At 44.1% G+C, this 17,065-nt stretch overlaps 1 protein-coding gene and 1 non-coding gene across 2 annotated transcripts; one reads left to right on the top strand and one right to left on the bottom strand.

Moving 5' to 3' along the window:
* Positions 1-288: 288 nt before the first annotated feature.
* Positions 289-361, bottom strand: TRNAK-CUU (transfer RNA lysine (anticodon CUU)). Its single transcript has one exon. It is a non-coding gene; the product is annotated as a tRNA-Lys (tRNA).
* A 52-nt stretch (positions 362-413) lies between these two features.
* Positions 414-16,345, top strand: LOC133920473 (golgin-84-like). The gene is made up of 21 exons (XM_062365092.1): positions 414-580; positions 1,166-1,246; positions 1,332-1,381; positions 1,477-2,109; positions 2,227-2,289; positions 2,384-2,461; positions 2,558-2,761; positions 12,860-12,916; positions 12,999-13,073; positions 13,160-13,231; positions 13,913-13,975; positions 14,047-14,145; positions 14,377-14,454; positions 14,691-14,759; positions 14,936-14,983; positions 15,071-15,166; positions 15,272-15,348; positions 15,539-15,584; positions 15,683-15,778; positions 15,870-15,917; positions 16,027-16,345. The coding sequence occupies exons 1-21, from the start codon at positions 553-555 to the stop codon at positions 16,075-16,077; spliced, it is 2,112 nt and encodes a 703-aa protein (XP_062221076.1). The 5' UTR covers positions 414-552; the 3' UTR covers positions 16,078-16,345.
* Positions 16,346-17,065: the final 720 nt, after the last annotated feature.

Genomic DNA, 17,065 nt, shown 5'->3' with positions numbered 1-17,065 from the left:
TGTAACTTCTTGCCACCCGATACTTATCTTGTTGACTACTTGACACGATGACCTTAGTTTCATGTTGCTTCTCAATTTTTATTGAAATGGAATCAAACTATTATTTTTTCATTCCAAAATTCAACTATTCATTAATTATATTTTACATGGACCATATTCTTTAATTCAAATTTAATTTATGTAACAACCATGATCCTTTTCTTTTTTCCCCCGATTAATGTGACAATTTCTTCCCTAGAGAGATAAAGACTGAAATGATGTAAATCAGGAGAACAAAATAAAAAAGAACGCCCACCGTGGGGCTCGAACCCACGACCACAAGGTTAAGAGCCTTGCGCTCTACCGACTGAGCTAGACGGGCTTGTCCTTTGCAAACGTGGTTAATCTACATTCACTCTAGTTACCCGTTCCAGCAAGCGGTTATTCTCCGACACCAACCCGATTGAACCCCGCTGCCGCGGCCGGAGATCTCACCAGCCAATTCGTCCAGCTCGCTGTCACACTCCACCACCTTCCTCTCGTCAAGCGGCGGTCCAGCAGCTTCCTCCCGCCATGGCCTCCTGGCTCAAGGTCGCCGAAGGTACGCACCCCCGACCTCCGTCGCCCTCTCCCGCCGCGCCGCCCAGATCCACCCCTCCCAGCGGCGAAGATCTGCCGCCCCCTTCCCCTCCCCCAACTCCGTACTCCTTAAGCGCCGACTACTCCTTGAGACTAGGATTGCCATATCTTACAATCTAGCTTTAGTAGTGTGCTCTGTTTGATCATTTTAGTGCGCCCAATTGCACCCAACCCAAATCCATCGACGTCTCATTGCCTGTTTTAGGGCTTGTTTGTTTTAGCTGAGGATTATGAAAACAACTTGTAGATTGTGGATTTTGTAAAAAGCTAGATTGTAAAAAACTGGATTGTAAAAAACTTTTAGATTATGGATTCTAAAAAAACTTTGATAAATAATTCAGTAAAATAAACTTTCAAACTAGCTTCTTGGATTCACACAATCTAACAAGCGGATCGTAAAAAGTTATGACAAGAAGCTGTATGTTTGTTTCAACTTCGGATTGTAAAAACTAAAAATCACAATTCGAAACCGAAACAAACATACCCTTAGTACACTATGAGGTGATTGCAATGTGGAATTTAAAGGTTGTATTCTTTTTTGTAATAGACTTGCTCGAAGTTGTCGACCGGAGGGCCAAGATCGTGGCTACCGAGTTGTCGGATGAGCAGTCTACCTCTCTGCCGTCAGGTAGCATGTCTCCTTGGTTTACAGTGCGCATTGAGTCATTCAGCGAGTGGGCTAATCAGTATTTTTCTAATGTTTGTTTGCGAAGGATCGAATAGCCAAGAAGTGCAAGCAAAGAAGGGAAAGCTGAGGGAGAAGGTCGCTACTTAACATCCTTCTTGAGAACACTTTATTTCTTTACATACTATGCATGAGAGCCATTGTTCATGCTTTGCTTCAAATTCCCATTGCAGGGTTCACTGAAGCTCACTACTGCAGATGGCGGTAACAGGACATTGGCTCATAAGGAAAGGAAGAGTAGGCAACCACCACGGGAACGGATAAAGATTGAGAAGATCAGGCCTTCACCGCCCGCAGATTCATCAAGTGTTGATGCTAGTGCTAGTGAACCTAGAATCGCTTCAACTGATGTCAAGGAAGTGGATACTGAGGGTACATTGGAGAAAGGAGAGAACGCTACCACCAATCCTAAGATTGATGGAAGTGTGACTGTTGTTGATAGTACAGTTGAAGTCCAACAGACAGAGAAGAAGTCCGAGGACACAACTCCCAGTGTGGATAGTGTTGCACATTCCGGGAATTCAGAGATTGCTGTCGAAAGCTCTTCTGCGGTTCCAGATGAGAAAAGTGATCCAAGCAGCAGTAACCAGACTGCTGAGATTGGTCCAGTGGTTAATTTGGAGAAAGACTCGGCTGTGGCTGTTATCCAGGAGAGGAATGCATCTGAATTACCCAATACAGGGGGTACTGGCAATCTGCATGAATCAAATAAAGAGAATTTTTCAGATTCACTAGAAAGCATTGAAAATCAACAGGGACAGAAATCTGATTCAGTTTCTGTGAAAGAACAAGACCAACTTGAGGAGGTAGGTTGCCAAAAATTGGACTCACAATGACCAAAATGTTACGATTGATACGTGAATACAGTCTCTTGATCACTTCCCAGTTCCCACAATATAGCTTTGTTTTTTGGTCTTTGACAGGCTCAGGGATTCTTAAAAAGCGCTGACAAAACTGGCCAGTCAAAAGAAGCTAGGTTAGCTCGGGTAAGGATAGGCATAGCTTGGCGGCCTTTCTACCCAATCCATTTTGGCTATGTTTATGTGTTGAAATATTGATTTGTTTTCTATGTACCTACAGGTTTGTGCCGGACTCTCATCCCGTCTCCAAGAGTATAAATCTGAAAATGCACAGCTGGAGGAACTTCTCGTTCAAGAGGTCAAACTAGTTTATGCGCATTATTCTCATTACAATATCTCCGCCCAATACATGCTATTTTTTTCTAACATATATTGATGTTATAAAACATACCAGAGAGAGAAATCTAGCTCGTATGAAGCTCATGTAAAACAACTACAGCAAGAACTATCAATGTCCAGAGTAGAAGGTTCGCGGGCTGAATCTAATATGGTTGATGCTCTGACTGCAAAAAATGCTGAGATTGAATCTCTAGTTAAATCATTGGACTCTTGGAAGAAACAAGCGACAGCTTCAGAAGAAAAACTTGCATCTTTACAGGTTTCTTCTTATATTTCTCTTTTTTGGTTCTCTTCTATAAGTATATTATTTCTAGCACCTAAGGAAAGTACAGATTGTATCCTATTATTCTACCATTTGTAGTATGTGCTTGGTAACAGTGTTTGCACTTCTACTTATTCATGTCAATTTTTATTGGTTGACATATGCTGGTACAGAGGTTACCCTTTCTGGGATTTGATATGCTAAAGCTAAAGAAATTGTTTCATGTTTTTATTGTCTTGATCTAATGTAACAGTCCAAATTCTTAAAAGAAAGAAAATTTTAAAAAACTTTTCCAAAGAAAATAAAAGAGTTTTCAAAAACTAAATAAAATTCCTAAGTGTGTATGTGTGCCTTTATGCATATGCACATATATGTGAGTATGTGTGTTAGATGTATAAATACATACATACATACATATATATATATATATATATATATATATATATATATATATATAGAGAGAGAGAGAGAGAGAGAGAGAGAGAGAGAGAGAGAGAGAGAGAGAGAGAGAGAGAGAGAGATTGGTTGAATGTGTGAGCTAATATAAGAACCTATAAGTAGTAGATACGCTATATAAGTATATTTATACATGTGTATATACAAGAGGCGTAAGGGAAGAATAGAAAAGGAAAAAGAAAAGCTTTTAGATTACCAGGCCGAAGCCCATCTCTCTTTTCCTCTTCCTTTCTCTCCCCACCGTCCGGCCTACCCAGTCAAGCCAGCCCGAGCCGGCCTCTCACCCTCTCCCTGCTTAGGCCGGAGCCAGCCCATCGCACTCGCCTCTCTCTGAGCCACGCTCGCGTGTGCCTTAGACCAAAGGCGCCTCCCGCCTTTCCTCTTCCTCACAAAGCCGCTGACGTGCAGACCCTACATGTCATGCGCATCTCCCACCTCAAGCCGAAGTCCGCCTTCAACACGAGATCGAGCCGACCGTCAATCTGCGCCTAATCCAAACGAGAAACCATCTAGAAGCTCATCGTATATAATCCCTGATAGTCCCGAAACCTTTGCTGGCCCTATCTCTAAGCCCGCATGCTTAAACAGGGAGATCGAGTTCGGGATTTAGCCGCCATTGCCATAACCCTAGCTGTCTCCCTCCCAGACTGTCTAGCCCTCCTCGCCTATATATAACCGCCCCTACGCCATCCCTAGAGCACCCTAAACGTTTTCCCCAACTCGCCGGCACAAGGGCAGTTCCGAGCGCTCTAGGTCCGACGTTGAGCCGCCATTACTGCTCCTTGGTCGAGCTTGTCGACTCGCCGCCTCCGTGCTATAATGCCATCACCGAACTACTCCAGAGCATCGCCCTCGCCTCTGGAGTCCAGTCGTAGCCTTGCCCTTGCTTCCTGGCTGTCGGAGCGTCGTCGCCAACAAGACCCGACGGTTGCCGCCGCTGTACGCCGTCGCCAGACTGCCTCGTCACCTCTCCAACCCCGCGGTTGTCCGAGGTGAGATCCTCATCTACTCTTGATGCTATCTCGCCACTCGTTGTTGACCACAGCCCATCGGAGCGCCGTTCCGGCAAAACTTCGGTGCCGCCGCCGCCGTGCCAAGCCCCTCCGCTGCCTCGGTTCTTACCGCCGATCGACTAACCTTTTTCCCAAATCCCTAGCCGTCCGATCTTATTTCATCAGCTCAGATTAGATCCAAGCCTTACACCTTCGGCCACCAATTAGAGGTAGCCACGTGACCTTCGTAATCCCAGTCAGCCTTTTTTGCCACATCATCTCACCGAGTCAGCATGCCACATCAGTCGTTTTGCTGATGTGTCGTGCCATGTCAACCAAATAGCCCATATATTGCACAATAAATGGATTTCTAGTACGAAAATAATTCTAAAAATAATATAAATAGGGGATTAATTTATAATAATGTTTTATAGGTATATTTAATTCTATTTAATAGTTTTATGATTCAAATAAATGTTGTTTAACGTTTTTCCTTCTATGGTTTAAATAATGTTTTCTAGAATAAAAATAATTTCATAAATAGGATAAGATCTGAATTTGTTTTAGTAATGTTTAATAAAGTTTTTATAATGTTTTTTATGTTTAATATTTTTATATAGTTTAATAATTAGATTAAATGCTAATAAATTTTAGAAAAATCCTAGAAAATCCCAAAAAATCATAGATGACTGTAGAAAAATTCTAGAAAATTTCTAGCAACATAATTTCATCTGTAGATAATTTTTTTATTTTTTTTGTATCTTTAGAAAATCATAACTTGCTAACCGTAGCTCTGTTTTGACCCGTTCTTTGCCCGGATTGTCCAGAAGGGTATGATCTTGTATGTGTTAATGTTTGTTGAGTGTTATTTGTTTTTTTTATCTTGGTGTTTATTGTTGTGTTGCCTTTTTGCTTATTTTTCGCGAGTAGACACTAACGTTTTGGAGGAGCTAGAAGGACTTCAAGACCAAGACTTCGAAGACCCAACTGAGTCTAGTGAAAGCAAGTTGTGTTCTTGATCATATTTGTCTCGGTTTTTAAAATGTTTTGTTTTACAAACATGCATGCTAATAATCTGTTGAGTATCCAAAGAGTTAGATTTTACCTTAGTTTTCCCTTATCATCATTGTCGCTATAGTATGGTTTTAGGTTATGGAAGGATAGATGATGTTTAGCCTTGCTTTGGGATGGAAGTTATGATAATTGCTTTACAAAATTGATAATGGTCCTATGCAACAAGGATAAAATATGATGAAATAATTTGTATAGCAACATGGCATATGGATTTGAGCATGTGGTATGATGAGACCGATATGTAATGTGTGGATGTGAAAGTTGTAATCTTGCTCAAATCTAAGGATCAATTCGTGGGGTGATCTTTTTGTGTTTACAGTACTACCACAAGCCTGGTATAGGGTGGGTCTAGCCAATTAATTTGTTTTACACTCAGCATAGTGTGGACCATTTAGTGGTACAGAGGATGGAAGGGATGAACTTTTTTAGATCTGTAAGGCGCAAGAGGGGGGCTTCTATTGTGGAGATGGAATCATGCGGCGGTGAAACCTTAGCAGATAGACATGCGCTAAGAGGGGCATTGTAAAGGCTTTGTAGTGGTTAATTTGGTGCACACCTCGGAAGTGTGTAAGGTGCTGACGGGTACTGGCAAAATAGTTTGATCATGACTTGTGGATAGTGTACAACCTCTGCAGAGTTAAAATTGAATATTCAGCCGTGCTCACGGTTACGAGCGGCATATAAAACCTACCATGATTATAACTTTATGTTTTGGTTAGTTGTCATCTGTGGTGGTGGGAACCATGATTGAGGTGTGGGTCAGTCACGATGATGGGAATTATGGTTGAGGAGGGTTTGTCAATAGTTCAATCTTAGCGGTGGGAGCCACGGTTGAGGTTTTAGGTGTTCAGCCTTGGTGGTTAGAACCTTCGTTGAGGTGGTCAGTTGGTTAGGTCAGGATGGATGGAATCTTGAGGTGGTCGATTGTTCACTTAATTATTATCGCTTTTCAAATGTTTCTACTTAAATGTTTGTTATATGCAAAAGAGCTATTTAGCCATATTTTTGTTACCTTCATATGTATATTATTCCTTCACAACTTGCTGAGTACGACATGTGCTCACACTTGCTATAACCAAATACTCAGTTGGGAAAGAATTGGACAACTACGTGAAGGATGTTTTCTAGGGAGGTGTTCTCTGTCGATTTTTTTCCCTGTGGAGTTATCGGTGAAGATGAAGACTGCTTATGATCCGCTGCATTTATTGGTTCTTCGACCCTTGAAGGTCTTTTGTAAGACGAATTATTGATTAAGGTATGAATATTGTAATGATTATCATCAATAGAGTCGCTATGTGTTGGGATTGATTCCTGGGCCCAAAACATAAATGAGATTGGTTTGTTTTTTAGACCGGTCTCGACATCTAATCATGGTTGATTTTACCTTTTTCTCTTCTTTTTGGAATTCTACAGAAATTCATGCATTACATTTTATTTTGACATTCATATTTACGGCGCAATGTATATATGATTTGAAATATAAATCTGGATATTTTGCATTCATTCGAAAACATGAAATGTTGATGTTATGGCCGGTAAGACATATAGAAGAAGAAAGGCACAAGGGGAAGCTAATCAACGTGGCGGCTGAGTTGCTATAGTAATGTTCCAATAAATTAGGAAGTTTAAATTAGATCTAGTCGACTTAGGATAGGGGATAGAATACAATTTGGTTAGTAGAGTTATGTTTGGCAAGTTTGGATTGTAATCGGTTAGGATTGTACTCGACTGCAGCTCTATAAAGACCAATAGGCCTTTTCTTCAAAGTAAAGCAATACAACAAACTATTTCTCATCCATTTCTACTATTTCTCATCTCCCTGCTGTCGGCATCTCATCTCCCTTGCTGCAACCGACACCAAGCAACGTCAACACCACCACCACGGGTAGGAAGCCGGCCAAAGACCAGCCGGAGACCTCCCACACCTATCCTCTTCGGTCACTCCCCCACGGATGTGACAACTTGGTATCAGAGACGACCATGGCTTCAAGCGCGGATCAAGAGCACTTCAAGGCATTGCTTGCTGCTCAGGAAGAACGGCTGCACAAGGAGTACCAGGAAGGCTTCATCACCATCAACAATACCTTGGGCGACATACAGAACATGCTGAACAATATCACGCATGCCATAACTGGCCTCATGGATCGCATGACAACCGTGGAGAAGTCCAGAGGCATGGACCCTGCTCCGATCACAGGTGATACCGTTCCATCGGCGGTGGACCACTCTAATCAGGAAAATCGACCGGCGCCCCCGCAGTTGCCGTTTCCTTTCTTGGGCAGTGTCGGCATCCTGCAGGGCGATAGCAGACCGCCTGCACCTGCACCATCCCTGTCCAGCGGTGGAGGTCCACATAGGACCGAGACCAGGCAGGACTCGGGTGGCAACAACTCCGATATAACCCCGCTTCTTCAAGTTGGAGTTCCCGCGCGACGATGGCAAAGACGATCCCCTGCCTTGGTTGACCAGGTGCGAGCAGTTCTTTCGCTGGCAGAAGACGGAAGAACATCATAACGTATGGCTGGCTTCGTATCACATGGATGGCAATGCGCACCATTGGTACTTCCACCTGGAGTGCAGCCGCGGCGAGCCATCCTAGGACGAGTTTAAGACCCTCTGCAACACTCGCTTCGGGCCACCAATCCGTAACAACCCCCTTGGCGAACTATGTCACCTCCGCCAAACCGGCACCGTTGACGATTATCAGAGCCACTTTTTGGTGCTTCTCAGCCGCGCTGATCTGATGACGGAGCGTCAAGAGCGTCAGTTGTTCATGTCCAGCTTCGCGGATGATCTACGGGTGGATGTTGAGCTTCAAGACTCCGACCACCTGGAAGAGGCCATGAGTTTCGCGCGCGCGTGCAAAAAGAAGGCTACCTGACTATCTTGGTACATTGGGCTATGCCAACCGCCGAGCCAGCGCGCAGCATCGTCCTCTGCCTTGGCGCCAGGGTCGGCGGCCACACAATCCTCTGATGTCGCGACTTCCCGTCAAATTCACCGTCTGATGCCACCTAAGATGGCGGAACGCCACCGAGAGGGCCTCTGCTTCAACTGCTACAAAAAATTTGTGCGTGGTCGTCGATGCGCCCATATTTTCTTCATCGAATACAATGACGGCCGTGGAAGGTTGGGGTGCTTCCAGTGACGGCGATGGCTAAGCCGAGCAACACATCTCTCTTTATGCGATGGCAGGAGTACAACAGGCGGACACCGTGCGCCTGCTCATCATGGTGCACAGCGTGACACTGTTGGCACTAGTTGACTCCGGTTCATCACATAATTTCATTCGAGAGGACCTTGCACATAGTCTGGGCCTTCGCCTCCAGCCAACTCGAGTGGGTCTGCGTGTGATGGTGGCCAACAACGATAGCCTCACTACATCAGGAGTCTGCACGGGCCTGGCAGTCATCATTGATCGTGCGGAGTTCGTCGTGGACTGCTATGCGGTTCCATTGGACGGCTATGATGTCATCCTTGGCACCCAATGGCTCCAGGCGCTTGGCCCCATACTGTGGGAGTTTGATCGGTTCACCTTGTCCTGCCATCTCTAGGGTTGTCGGTAACATGTTACGGGGTACTCAGGACGGGTGGACCTCGGTTGTACGCCACGAATGACCAGGAAGACCTACTGCTACGCCTCCTACACTACTTCCACGACGTGTTCTTGGAGTTGCGCGGCCTTCCCCCTGCTCGCACCCAAGACCATCGCATCCACTTGGAGTAGGGAGCGCAACTGGTTGTGGTTCGACCATACTGCTATCCATAGTTGTAGAAGGATGAGTTGGAGTGGCAGTGTGCTGACATGTTGGTGCAGGGAATCATTTGGCTGAGCACATTGGCTTTCTCTTCTTTGGTGTTGCTTGCAAGAAGCACGATGACTCATGGAGGTTCTACGTCGACTATCGAGCCCTCAACGCCTAAACCATCAAAGACAAATTTCCAATGCATGTGGTGGAGGAGCTCCTCGACGAGCTGCACGGCACACAATACTTCGCCAAGCTCGACCTCCGCTCGGGATATCACCTGGTCCGCATGAATGTAGCGGACATTGAGAAGACGGCGTTCCGGACCCATCACGAACACTATGAATTTTTGGTCATACCATTCGGCTTGACGAATGCGTTGGCCACCTTTCAGGGCCTCATGAACGATGTCCTCCAACGGTACTTGCGCTGCTTTGTGCTTGTATTTTTTTGATGATATTCTTATCTACAACGCATCATGGGCGGATCACTTGCGGCATGTGCGCCTGGTGTTCGAGACCCTCGCCATCACAAGCTCTTCGTCAAGCGTTCCAAGTGCACGTTGGGGGCACCGTTCGTGTCCTACCTCGGGCACGTTGTGTTATTCACAGGTGTCGCCATGAAGCAACAGAAGGTGCAGGTCGTCACCGATTGGCCCAAGCCTCGTTCTATTTGGGCAGTCCGCGTCTTCCTCGGTCTCGATCGGCGGTTCATAGCGGGTTATGGCGCCCTCGTAGCACCGCTGGCCTGCCTCCTCAAGAAAAAAGTTTCTCCTGGACCGAGGAGACGGGCCGCGCTTTCCATGCCCTCAAGCAAGCCCTGTCTTCGGCTTCAATACCGCAGCTGCCCAACTTTCGCAACGTATTCATCGTCGAGTGCGATGCTTTAGGGACTGGCATGGTAGCCGTGCTGCCATATCTATGGGATTGCCGGTTTATAGTCAGGACCGGTCACTTTAGCCTGAAATACCTCCTGGATCAACGTCTCTCCATCATCCCTCAACGTCATGGATCAGCAAACTAATGGGTTTTTATTGAGGTGCAGTACAAGCCCAACCATACTAATGTGGTCGCCGACGCCCTCTCCTGGCGCAATGCAAAGGCTGCCATCGCATTTGCCTTGTCTTCACCGGTATTCAATGTTTTCACGACCTTGCACCAGGAGGTAGCTGCGGAGCCTGCACTTCATCAGCTGGCTGTCGACGTCACTACAAGCCGCAAGGGGCCAGCCTTGGCTATTCTCGACGGCTTAATCATGGTCGGCCAACGGTTCTACGTTCTAGCCTCATCTCCAACAGTGCCACAATGGTTGTGGGCTGATTTTCGTGTCCCCGGTGACAAATCCTTGGTGCATACTTATGTGCGGGAGTGCCCCATTTGTCAACAAAACAAGGTCAGCCACTTGTAGCTGGCTGGCTTGTTGCAGCCTTTGCCAATCCCAACCCCAATTTGGTGTGATATTTCGATGGATGTTATTGACGGCCTTCCCCGGGTGAATAACAAAACGGTAATCCTTACCGTGGTAGACCGCCTCTCAAAATTCGCTCACTTTATTCCCCTAGGACACCCTTACACAGCAAGTTCAGTTGCACGCACTTTCTTTGATGAAATAGTCCGTCTCCATGGATTATCGGCTTCTATTGTTAGTGATCGTGATGTGGTTTTTACTAGCAACTTGTGGAAAGACCTGTTCAGATTATCTGGGACAAAGTTGCACATGGGTTCAGCTTTCCATCCGCAGAGTGATGATCAATCTGAGGCTGCTAATAAGGTGATCATTATGTATCTTCGTTGTTTGACAAATGATCGGCCCAAGCAATGGCTGCGTTGGCTTCCATGGACTGAATATTGCTACAACACAACATATCACTCCGCACTGAAGGATACACCATTCAGGGTAGTCTATGGTCGACACCCTCCATCATTGTGGGCATATGAACTAGGTGAAGCACGGGTTGCTGCTGTAGATCAGTCCCTGGCCGAAAGGGACGAGTTTCTTCAGGACATGCGCTATCGTCTGCTTCAGGCTCAGGAGTATGCCAAGCTTTATTATGATACAAAGCTTTATTATGGTCATGTTTGGCGAAGGAGATTGGGTTTGGCTCAAATTGCTTAATCGGCCAGCAGCTTCTTTGCTTTCCCATACAAAAGGCAAGCTGTTTCCACGGTTTTATGGTCCTTTTCAGGTGCTGGACTGTATTGGGGAGGTTGTGTACCCCCTTCGTCTTCCAGCTGGCGCAAAAATTCATGATGTGTTCCATGTCGGTGTTCTGAAGAAATTCGATGGGCAGCCACCTACAGAACCGCCCTGGTTTCCTCCAGTGTTCAATGGCTGTGCCCTGCCTTAGCCGTCTCAGGTGGTGCGCAGCAGGTTTGCTAGGGGCGTTTGGCAGGTGTTGGTGCGATGGGAAGGATTGGCTGCAAGTGACACGACTTGGGAGGATGTTCCAACTTTCAAACAGCAGTATCCTGATTTCCAGCTCGAGGACAAGCTGTTTCTGAAGGAGGGGAGATATGTTATGGTCGGTAAGACATATAGAAGGATAAAGGCACAATGGGAAGTCAATCATCGTGGTGGCTGAGTTGCTATAGTCAGGTTCCAATAAATTAGGAAGTTTAAACCAGATCTGGTCAGCTAAGGATAGGAGATAGAATACAATTTGGTTAGTAGAGATATGTTTGGCAAGTTGGGTTTGTAATCGGTTAGGATTGTACTCGGCCGCAGCTCTATATAAAGAGCAGTAGGCCTTTTCTTCAAAGTAAAGCAATACAACAAACTATTTCTCATCCCTTGCTACTATTTCTCATCTCCTTGCTGCTGGCATCTCATCTCCCTTGCTGCAACCTACGCCAAGCGGCGTCAACACCACCACCACAGGTAGTAAGCCGACCGAAAACTGGCCGGAGACCTCCCACACGTATCCTCTTCGGTCACTTCCCACGGACGTGACATTAATCTTATTTGTACACTTGATGATGTCAACATAAAAAGTTTGTGATGATGGGTAAAACCTTCTCCCCAGTACCACTAATTCACTATTGGTTTGGGAGCTGCATGTGTGGGTGGGTGTGCATGCATGCTATGTATTTCTCTGCCTTTCTCAAGCATCAATGTACACATACCCTTTCACAATCTCTGGTAACATTTTTCTCATGGTACTTTTTAGTAAACTTTTGAGCTGACATTCCGATTTATAAGCTCAGGCTGTGTGCCTATATCCTGAATGAGCAGTTATTAACCAGGAATGACCTGTCTTGAGTCTGAAACATCTATTGATTTTCTCGGATATCACTGGAAGTCTTGGTCTGATTCTCAGGAAGTAGTGCCAGTTTTTTTACATGATCCTGCTTGCCATATCTTCTCTTTTGTATATAGATCTTAAACAGTATGACTGTATGAGCAACCATGAACAGTTGATTTATTTTAAGCCTCTATGACAAACAGTTTATATCATTAAGGTGATGTTTGTTTTCTGCTTCTGGTTTTGGTTCTGCTACTGCCAGAAGCCAGAACAAACGGGGTTCTGGAGAAGTGGCTTCTAGAGAAGCCAGAAGTCTGCTTTTGAGAAAAATAAACTAAGAAGCTCGTTGAGAGACGTTTTTTAGAAGCTATGTGCTGAGAAGCTAAAAATTTATTGTAGAAGCCAACAACCTATTTCTAAAAGTAGCTTTTCAGACAAACCAAAAGCAAACTTTTCAGACAAACTAAAAACACAGCTTTTCAGAAAAGCCTAAAAACAGAAACCCAAACAAACATGTCCTAAATATATAAATATTAATCCTAAAAAGATAGATCGTAAATATTGATCCTGTTGTCTGCTGAACCAGGAAGACATGGATAGTCTCAAGTGGAACCGTGAACTTACTGAAACCAGGGTCATCCAGGTTAGTAAAGCAAAGATGGTTTCTGGCACAGTCTCCACTTGCCGATGCAGACATATAACTCCACTGGTGCTGTTTAATTTAGGCTTTGCGAGAGGAACTTGCTACCGCAGAGCGTAGAGCTGAAGAGGAGCGTATTGCACATAATGCCACAAAGATGGTAATTCATCAAAGTTCATTCTCTTCAGTATTTTGTTTGTCATAGTTTCTTCTGTTATATTTTTATTGCTTGTTGTCACAACACAGGCAGCTGTTGAGAGAGAAGTAGAATTAGAGCATCGGGCTGTCGAGGCATCAAATGCTCTTGCTAGAATCCAGGTAATTTTACAAGGTATAATTTTCATCATGATCTATTTTGCGAGGATGTGCAAGTTATCCAGCGAAATTTTTTAATACTAGCTAACAGGAAACTTGCGCCTTATCACTAAGCATCTCTTTGGTTCTTGTTAACCTCTCACATGTCATATCATGTGCAATGAAACAATGAAAGGCCATTCATCATGACCTTTCTGTTAATCTTCATCAACTGTTACATTCTAGGATAGGCAAAATTAATAATGCTTTAAATGCCTTATTATTGTTACTTTTGTATGATATAAAATTTCAGGTGTATACTGTTCTGTATAAGGACTATTTTGTTTTCATATGCTACATTTGAAAAGTTCAGCTGTGGTTGTCCTTAAGACAAGCAGCTGCCAACATGAACTAATTCAAGACTTGGGACCCAGCATTTTATTTGAATGGTGCAAACATAATTTACTCATTTAGATTTCAGAGGTTTATCTTGAAGAAATAATCAGCATGAATACCGTGGGAACAGTAATATGGGTAAAAGTGATGTAACTTCAATGTTCCAGATGCTATATTTCATTTAATATTTATGATGCATATCTGCTTCCATTATTTCACGCAGATCTCAGCTTTAATGCTGCTAATCCTTGTCATAATATAATTGATTGATCATCTAATATTAATCTTAACTGTTCTGTTGCCATCCAGAGAGCTGCTGATCAAAGCTCATCTAGAGCAATGGAGTGGGAGCACAAGGTGGCTGTGCTTGAGGTAAATTCGGTTCCACCTTGTGTTTTCTGTTTAATTTCTCCTACTGACTGTGGATATTATGGTTATCTTAGGTTGAATGCGGATCGCTACAACAAGAACTGCAGGAGTTGGAAGCTTGTAATCGTCGTGTACAGAAAAAGCCTTCCGAAGAAGCTAATCAAGTTTTTCAGGTGAAAAATCAAAATATCTTATTTCCTTTTATGGCTTAATTTTGAGTTGTGCTTTTTGGTGTACTTCAAGTCTTTTACGTAAAATGCCCTTGCTGCACAAGTTATAAACTGACCTGAAGATGCTCAACTTTTCTTTCTTTTCTCTTAGGAAATAGCAGAATTAGCATATGAAGCAGTATCCTGAATATTGTCATAGCTTGGTGTTTATATCTCTTACTGTTGTGAAAGCAGATGCAGGCTTGGCAGGAAGAAGTTGAGCGTGCACGCCAAAGCCAAAGAGAGGCAGGAACAAAGATATCGTCCTTGGAGGTAACATTAATTTAATAATATAATTAAAGATTCAGTTTTTTTGTGAATTTATTGTCGTTCTGTTGGATATGCATGGTGTTAAGTTTTTGAGTTATGGCTAGGACACTGGGTCTTAGGCAACATAAATATAGCTGTGCTGATCATATTTTCTATGGTGGAAAGTATTATATTGCAATGGAGTTGTTTTCAATATGCACTATTATTGTAATCACTACATCTTTATTTTCATGATGCAGGCTGAGTTACAGAAGATGAGAGTTGAAATGGCTGGAATGAGAAGAGATGCAGAGCATTACTCTAGACAGGTGAAATATTTGTTGCTATTTATTGATGTTTTTAGGGCAATTTATTGATGTTACTTCCCAGGACCCTTTCCAAGTTGTGTTGATGGAGATAAGTTAGTATCCAATCAAGCTAATACAACTTGTGCTATAACCAGATCATATTTGCAGTTATTTATGTAAATGTTTCTTGTTTTTAGGAGCATGTTGAGCTAGAGAAGAGATACCGTGAGCTAACTGACTTGTTGGTATGCAAGGAACCTACCAAGTTCTTTTGTCTCCTTGACATTTGATAAATGAGAGCTAATTTGATGCTGCATGCATCCTTCTTCCAGTACCACAAGCAAACACAATTAGAATCCATGGCTAGTGAAAAAGCTGCGCTAGAGTTCCAACTGGAGAAATCATCGAGACAATTTCATGAAGTGCAGGTTCCTAATTTCTCTTTCTTACTTCGTTTCTATTTGCCTCAATCAGTTTCCTGCAGATGTTCTTATACTGTTGATGTTATGTAATAAATGTCCTCCATTGGATAGATTGAAGCAGAAAGGAGTAGAGCTTCTCGCAGAGCAGCATCGTCGTGGGAAGAAGATACTGATATCAAGGCATTGGAGTATGTTAACTGTTTCCCTTCTGTTACAATACAGAAAAATTGTGTCTATGTCCTCATTCTTGGATTCTCCTGATAATGTTTCAATAAAAACAGCAGTTCATTGTATGCTTGTAATATCGATAGTCTTAGCTGTGTTCCTCTACTTGCAAGTCCTAGAATAATTTTCGTCAAATAACTACAAATATTGCAGGCCTCTTCCTCTACATCATCGACACATGGCAACAGCAAGTCAGCAGGTAGATATGACCAGTGGAAATCTGAAGATCCGCATCCTGTAAAATTAAAGATGAATGCCAAAATTTACCTTGTTTTTTATGCATCTTTTGTGTTCCAGTTACAAAAGGCTGCGAAGCTTCTAGATTCAGGAGCTGTCCGTGCTACTAGATTTTTGTGGCGGCATCCTGTTGCTCGAGTCAGCCTGCTATTCTATCTGGCAAGGATTGCATTACTTCTATTTCCTGTATACTCGCCTCTTTCATGATGTTATGGTTGCCTTCTGACCAAACCTGCTATACCTTCACCAGGTGTTTGTGCATTTGTTCTTGATGCACCTGCTGCACCGCCTTCAGGTACTCAACCATGCTTTCACATATTCTCATTCGCGGTGTTTCGGGTACGGTCCATGCACACGTCAACCTCTAACCCAATTTTGGTGATCAATGCTTTTGAATGTGACAGGACTTCGCGTCGAGAGGAGTGGGGGAGCTGGCCAACGCGAACTTGCCATAGGCTTCGTGGTCCTCCTAGTTCTTGCCACTCCAGCCATTCAGATTCTAGCTCTACACGCATATTCTGTAAAGTAGTGTTCTTTGCTTGGCCATGGGCTATAATCCATTCTTTTATACCTCAGATTGGTGAATCGAAAAGAGCATATAACAGCTTGTATAGTTGTATGCGCACCTTGGCCCAATATATACAACCACCCACTTGAGCAAACTGCTGAGCAGATTGAGCAATACGAAATCTGGAAAAAGTCTTGGCAACTTGTGCCGCGTCATTTTGCAAGTATCCATTTGGTGCACGGTGGCTTGATCTGCAGTTGGTAGGAGGGCGTTGGGCACGCGTCTCTCGGGTCTCAGCCCGCTCTGGCTGGTCCCGGGCTACGCAACGCGCGGGAGCACGGCCACTTAAAACGGAGCCGTCATCAAACGGAGTGGAGTGGTTTGGACTTCTGTCCCCAGCTGGGAGGAGGTGGTTTGGACTTTGGTCGTCGCCAGCACGGGAGCCATCATCAAACGGAGTGGAGTGGAGTGGAGTGGAGTAGTAGTAGACCGTTTCCTGGCTGCCTTACCATTTCGCGCTCCCAAATGCGGAAGCCCGGGAACCCAATCCGTCGCGGTGGCAGCGGGAGACCGTTCGGCGACCCGCTCGAAGCAAAGGACCAAATGAATTCACCGAGCGATCGCTCCGACCGTGCCTGTCACACTCTAAAAACCCTAACGTAGCCATAGAGCACACATATATCATGATATCATGTTTAATTTTTGAGCATCATGTTTAATGTTTTCAGCTTTTGTTTAAAGTGTTCAATCGTATTGAAAATGATGTCGTTAAACAACTCGAGTTTTCACCATATACTTATAAGTGAGAATTATTTTTGAAATAGTTTAGATAGCCCAAAACTGTTTAGGAAGAAAACGGGAAAGAATTGGTGGAAAAGGAAAAATAAGGAAGATCTCACTGCACGTGGGCCTAGCCCGTGGTTTGATCGGGCACA

Source organism: Phragmites australis, chromosome 1 (assembly GCF_958298935.1).
Source record: "Phragmites australis chromosome 1, lpPhrAust1.1, whole genome shotgun sequence".
Lineage (NCBI taxonomy): Eukaryota > Viridiplantae > Streptophyta > Magnoliopsida > Poales > Poaceae > Phragmites > Phragmites australis.
The sequence above is the reverse complement of the archived record's forward strand: the minus strand, read 5'-3'. Positions and strand labels throughout refer to the sequence as shown.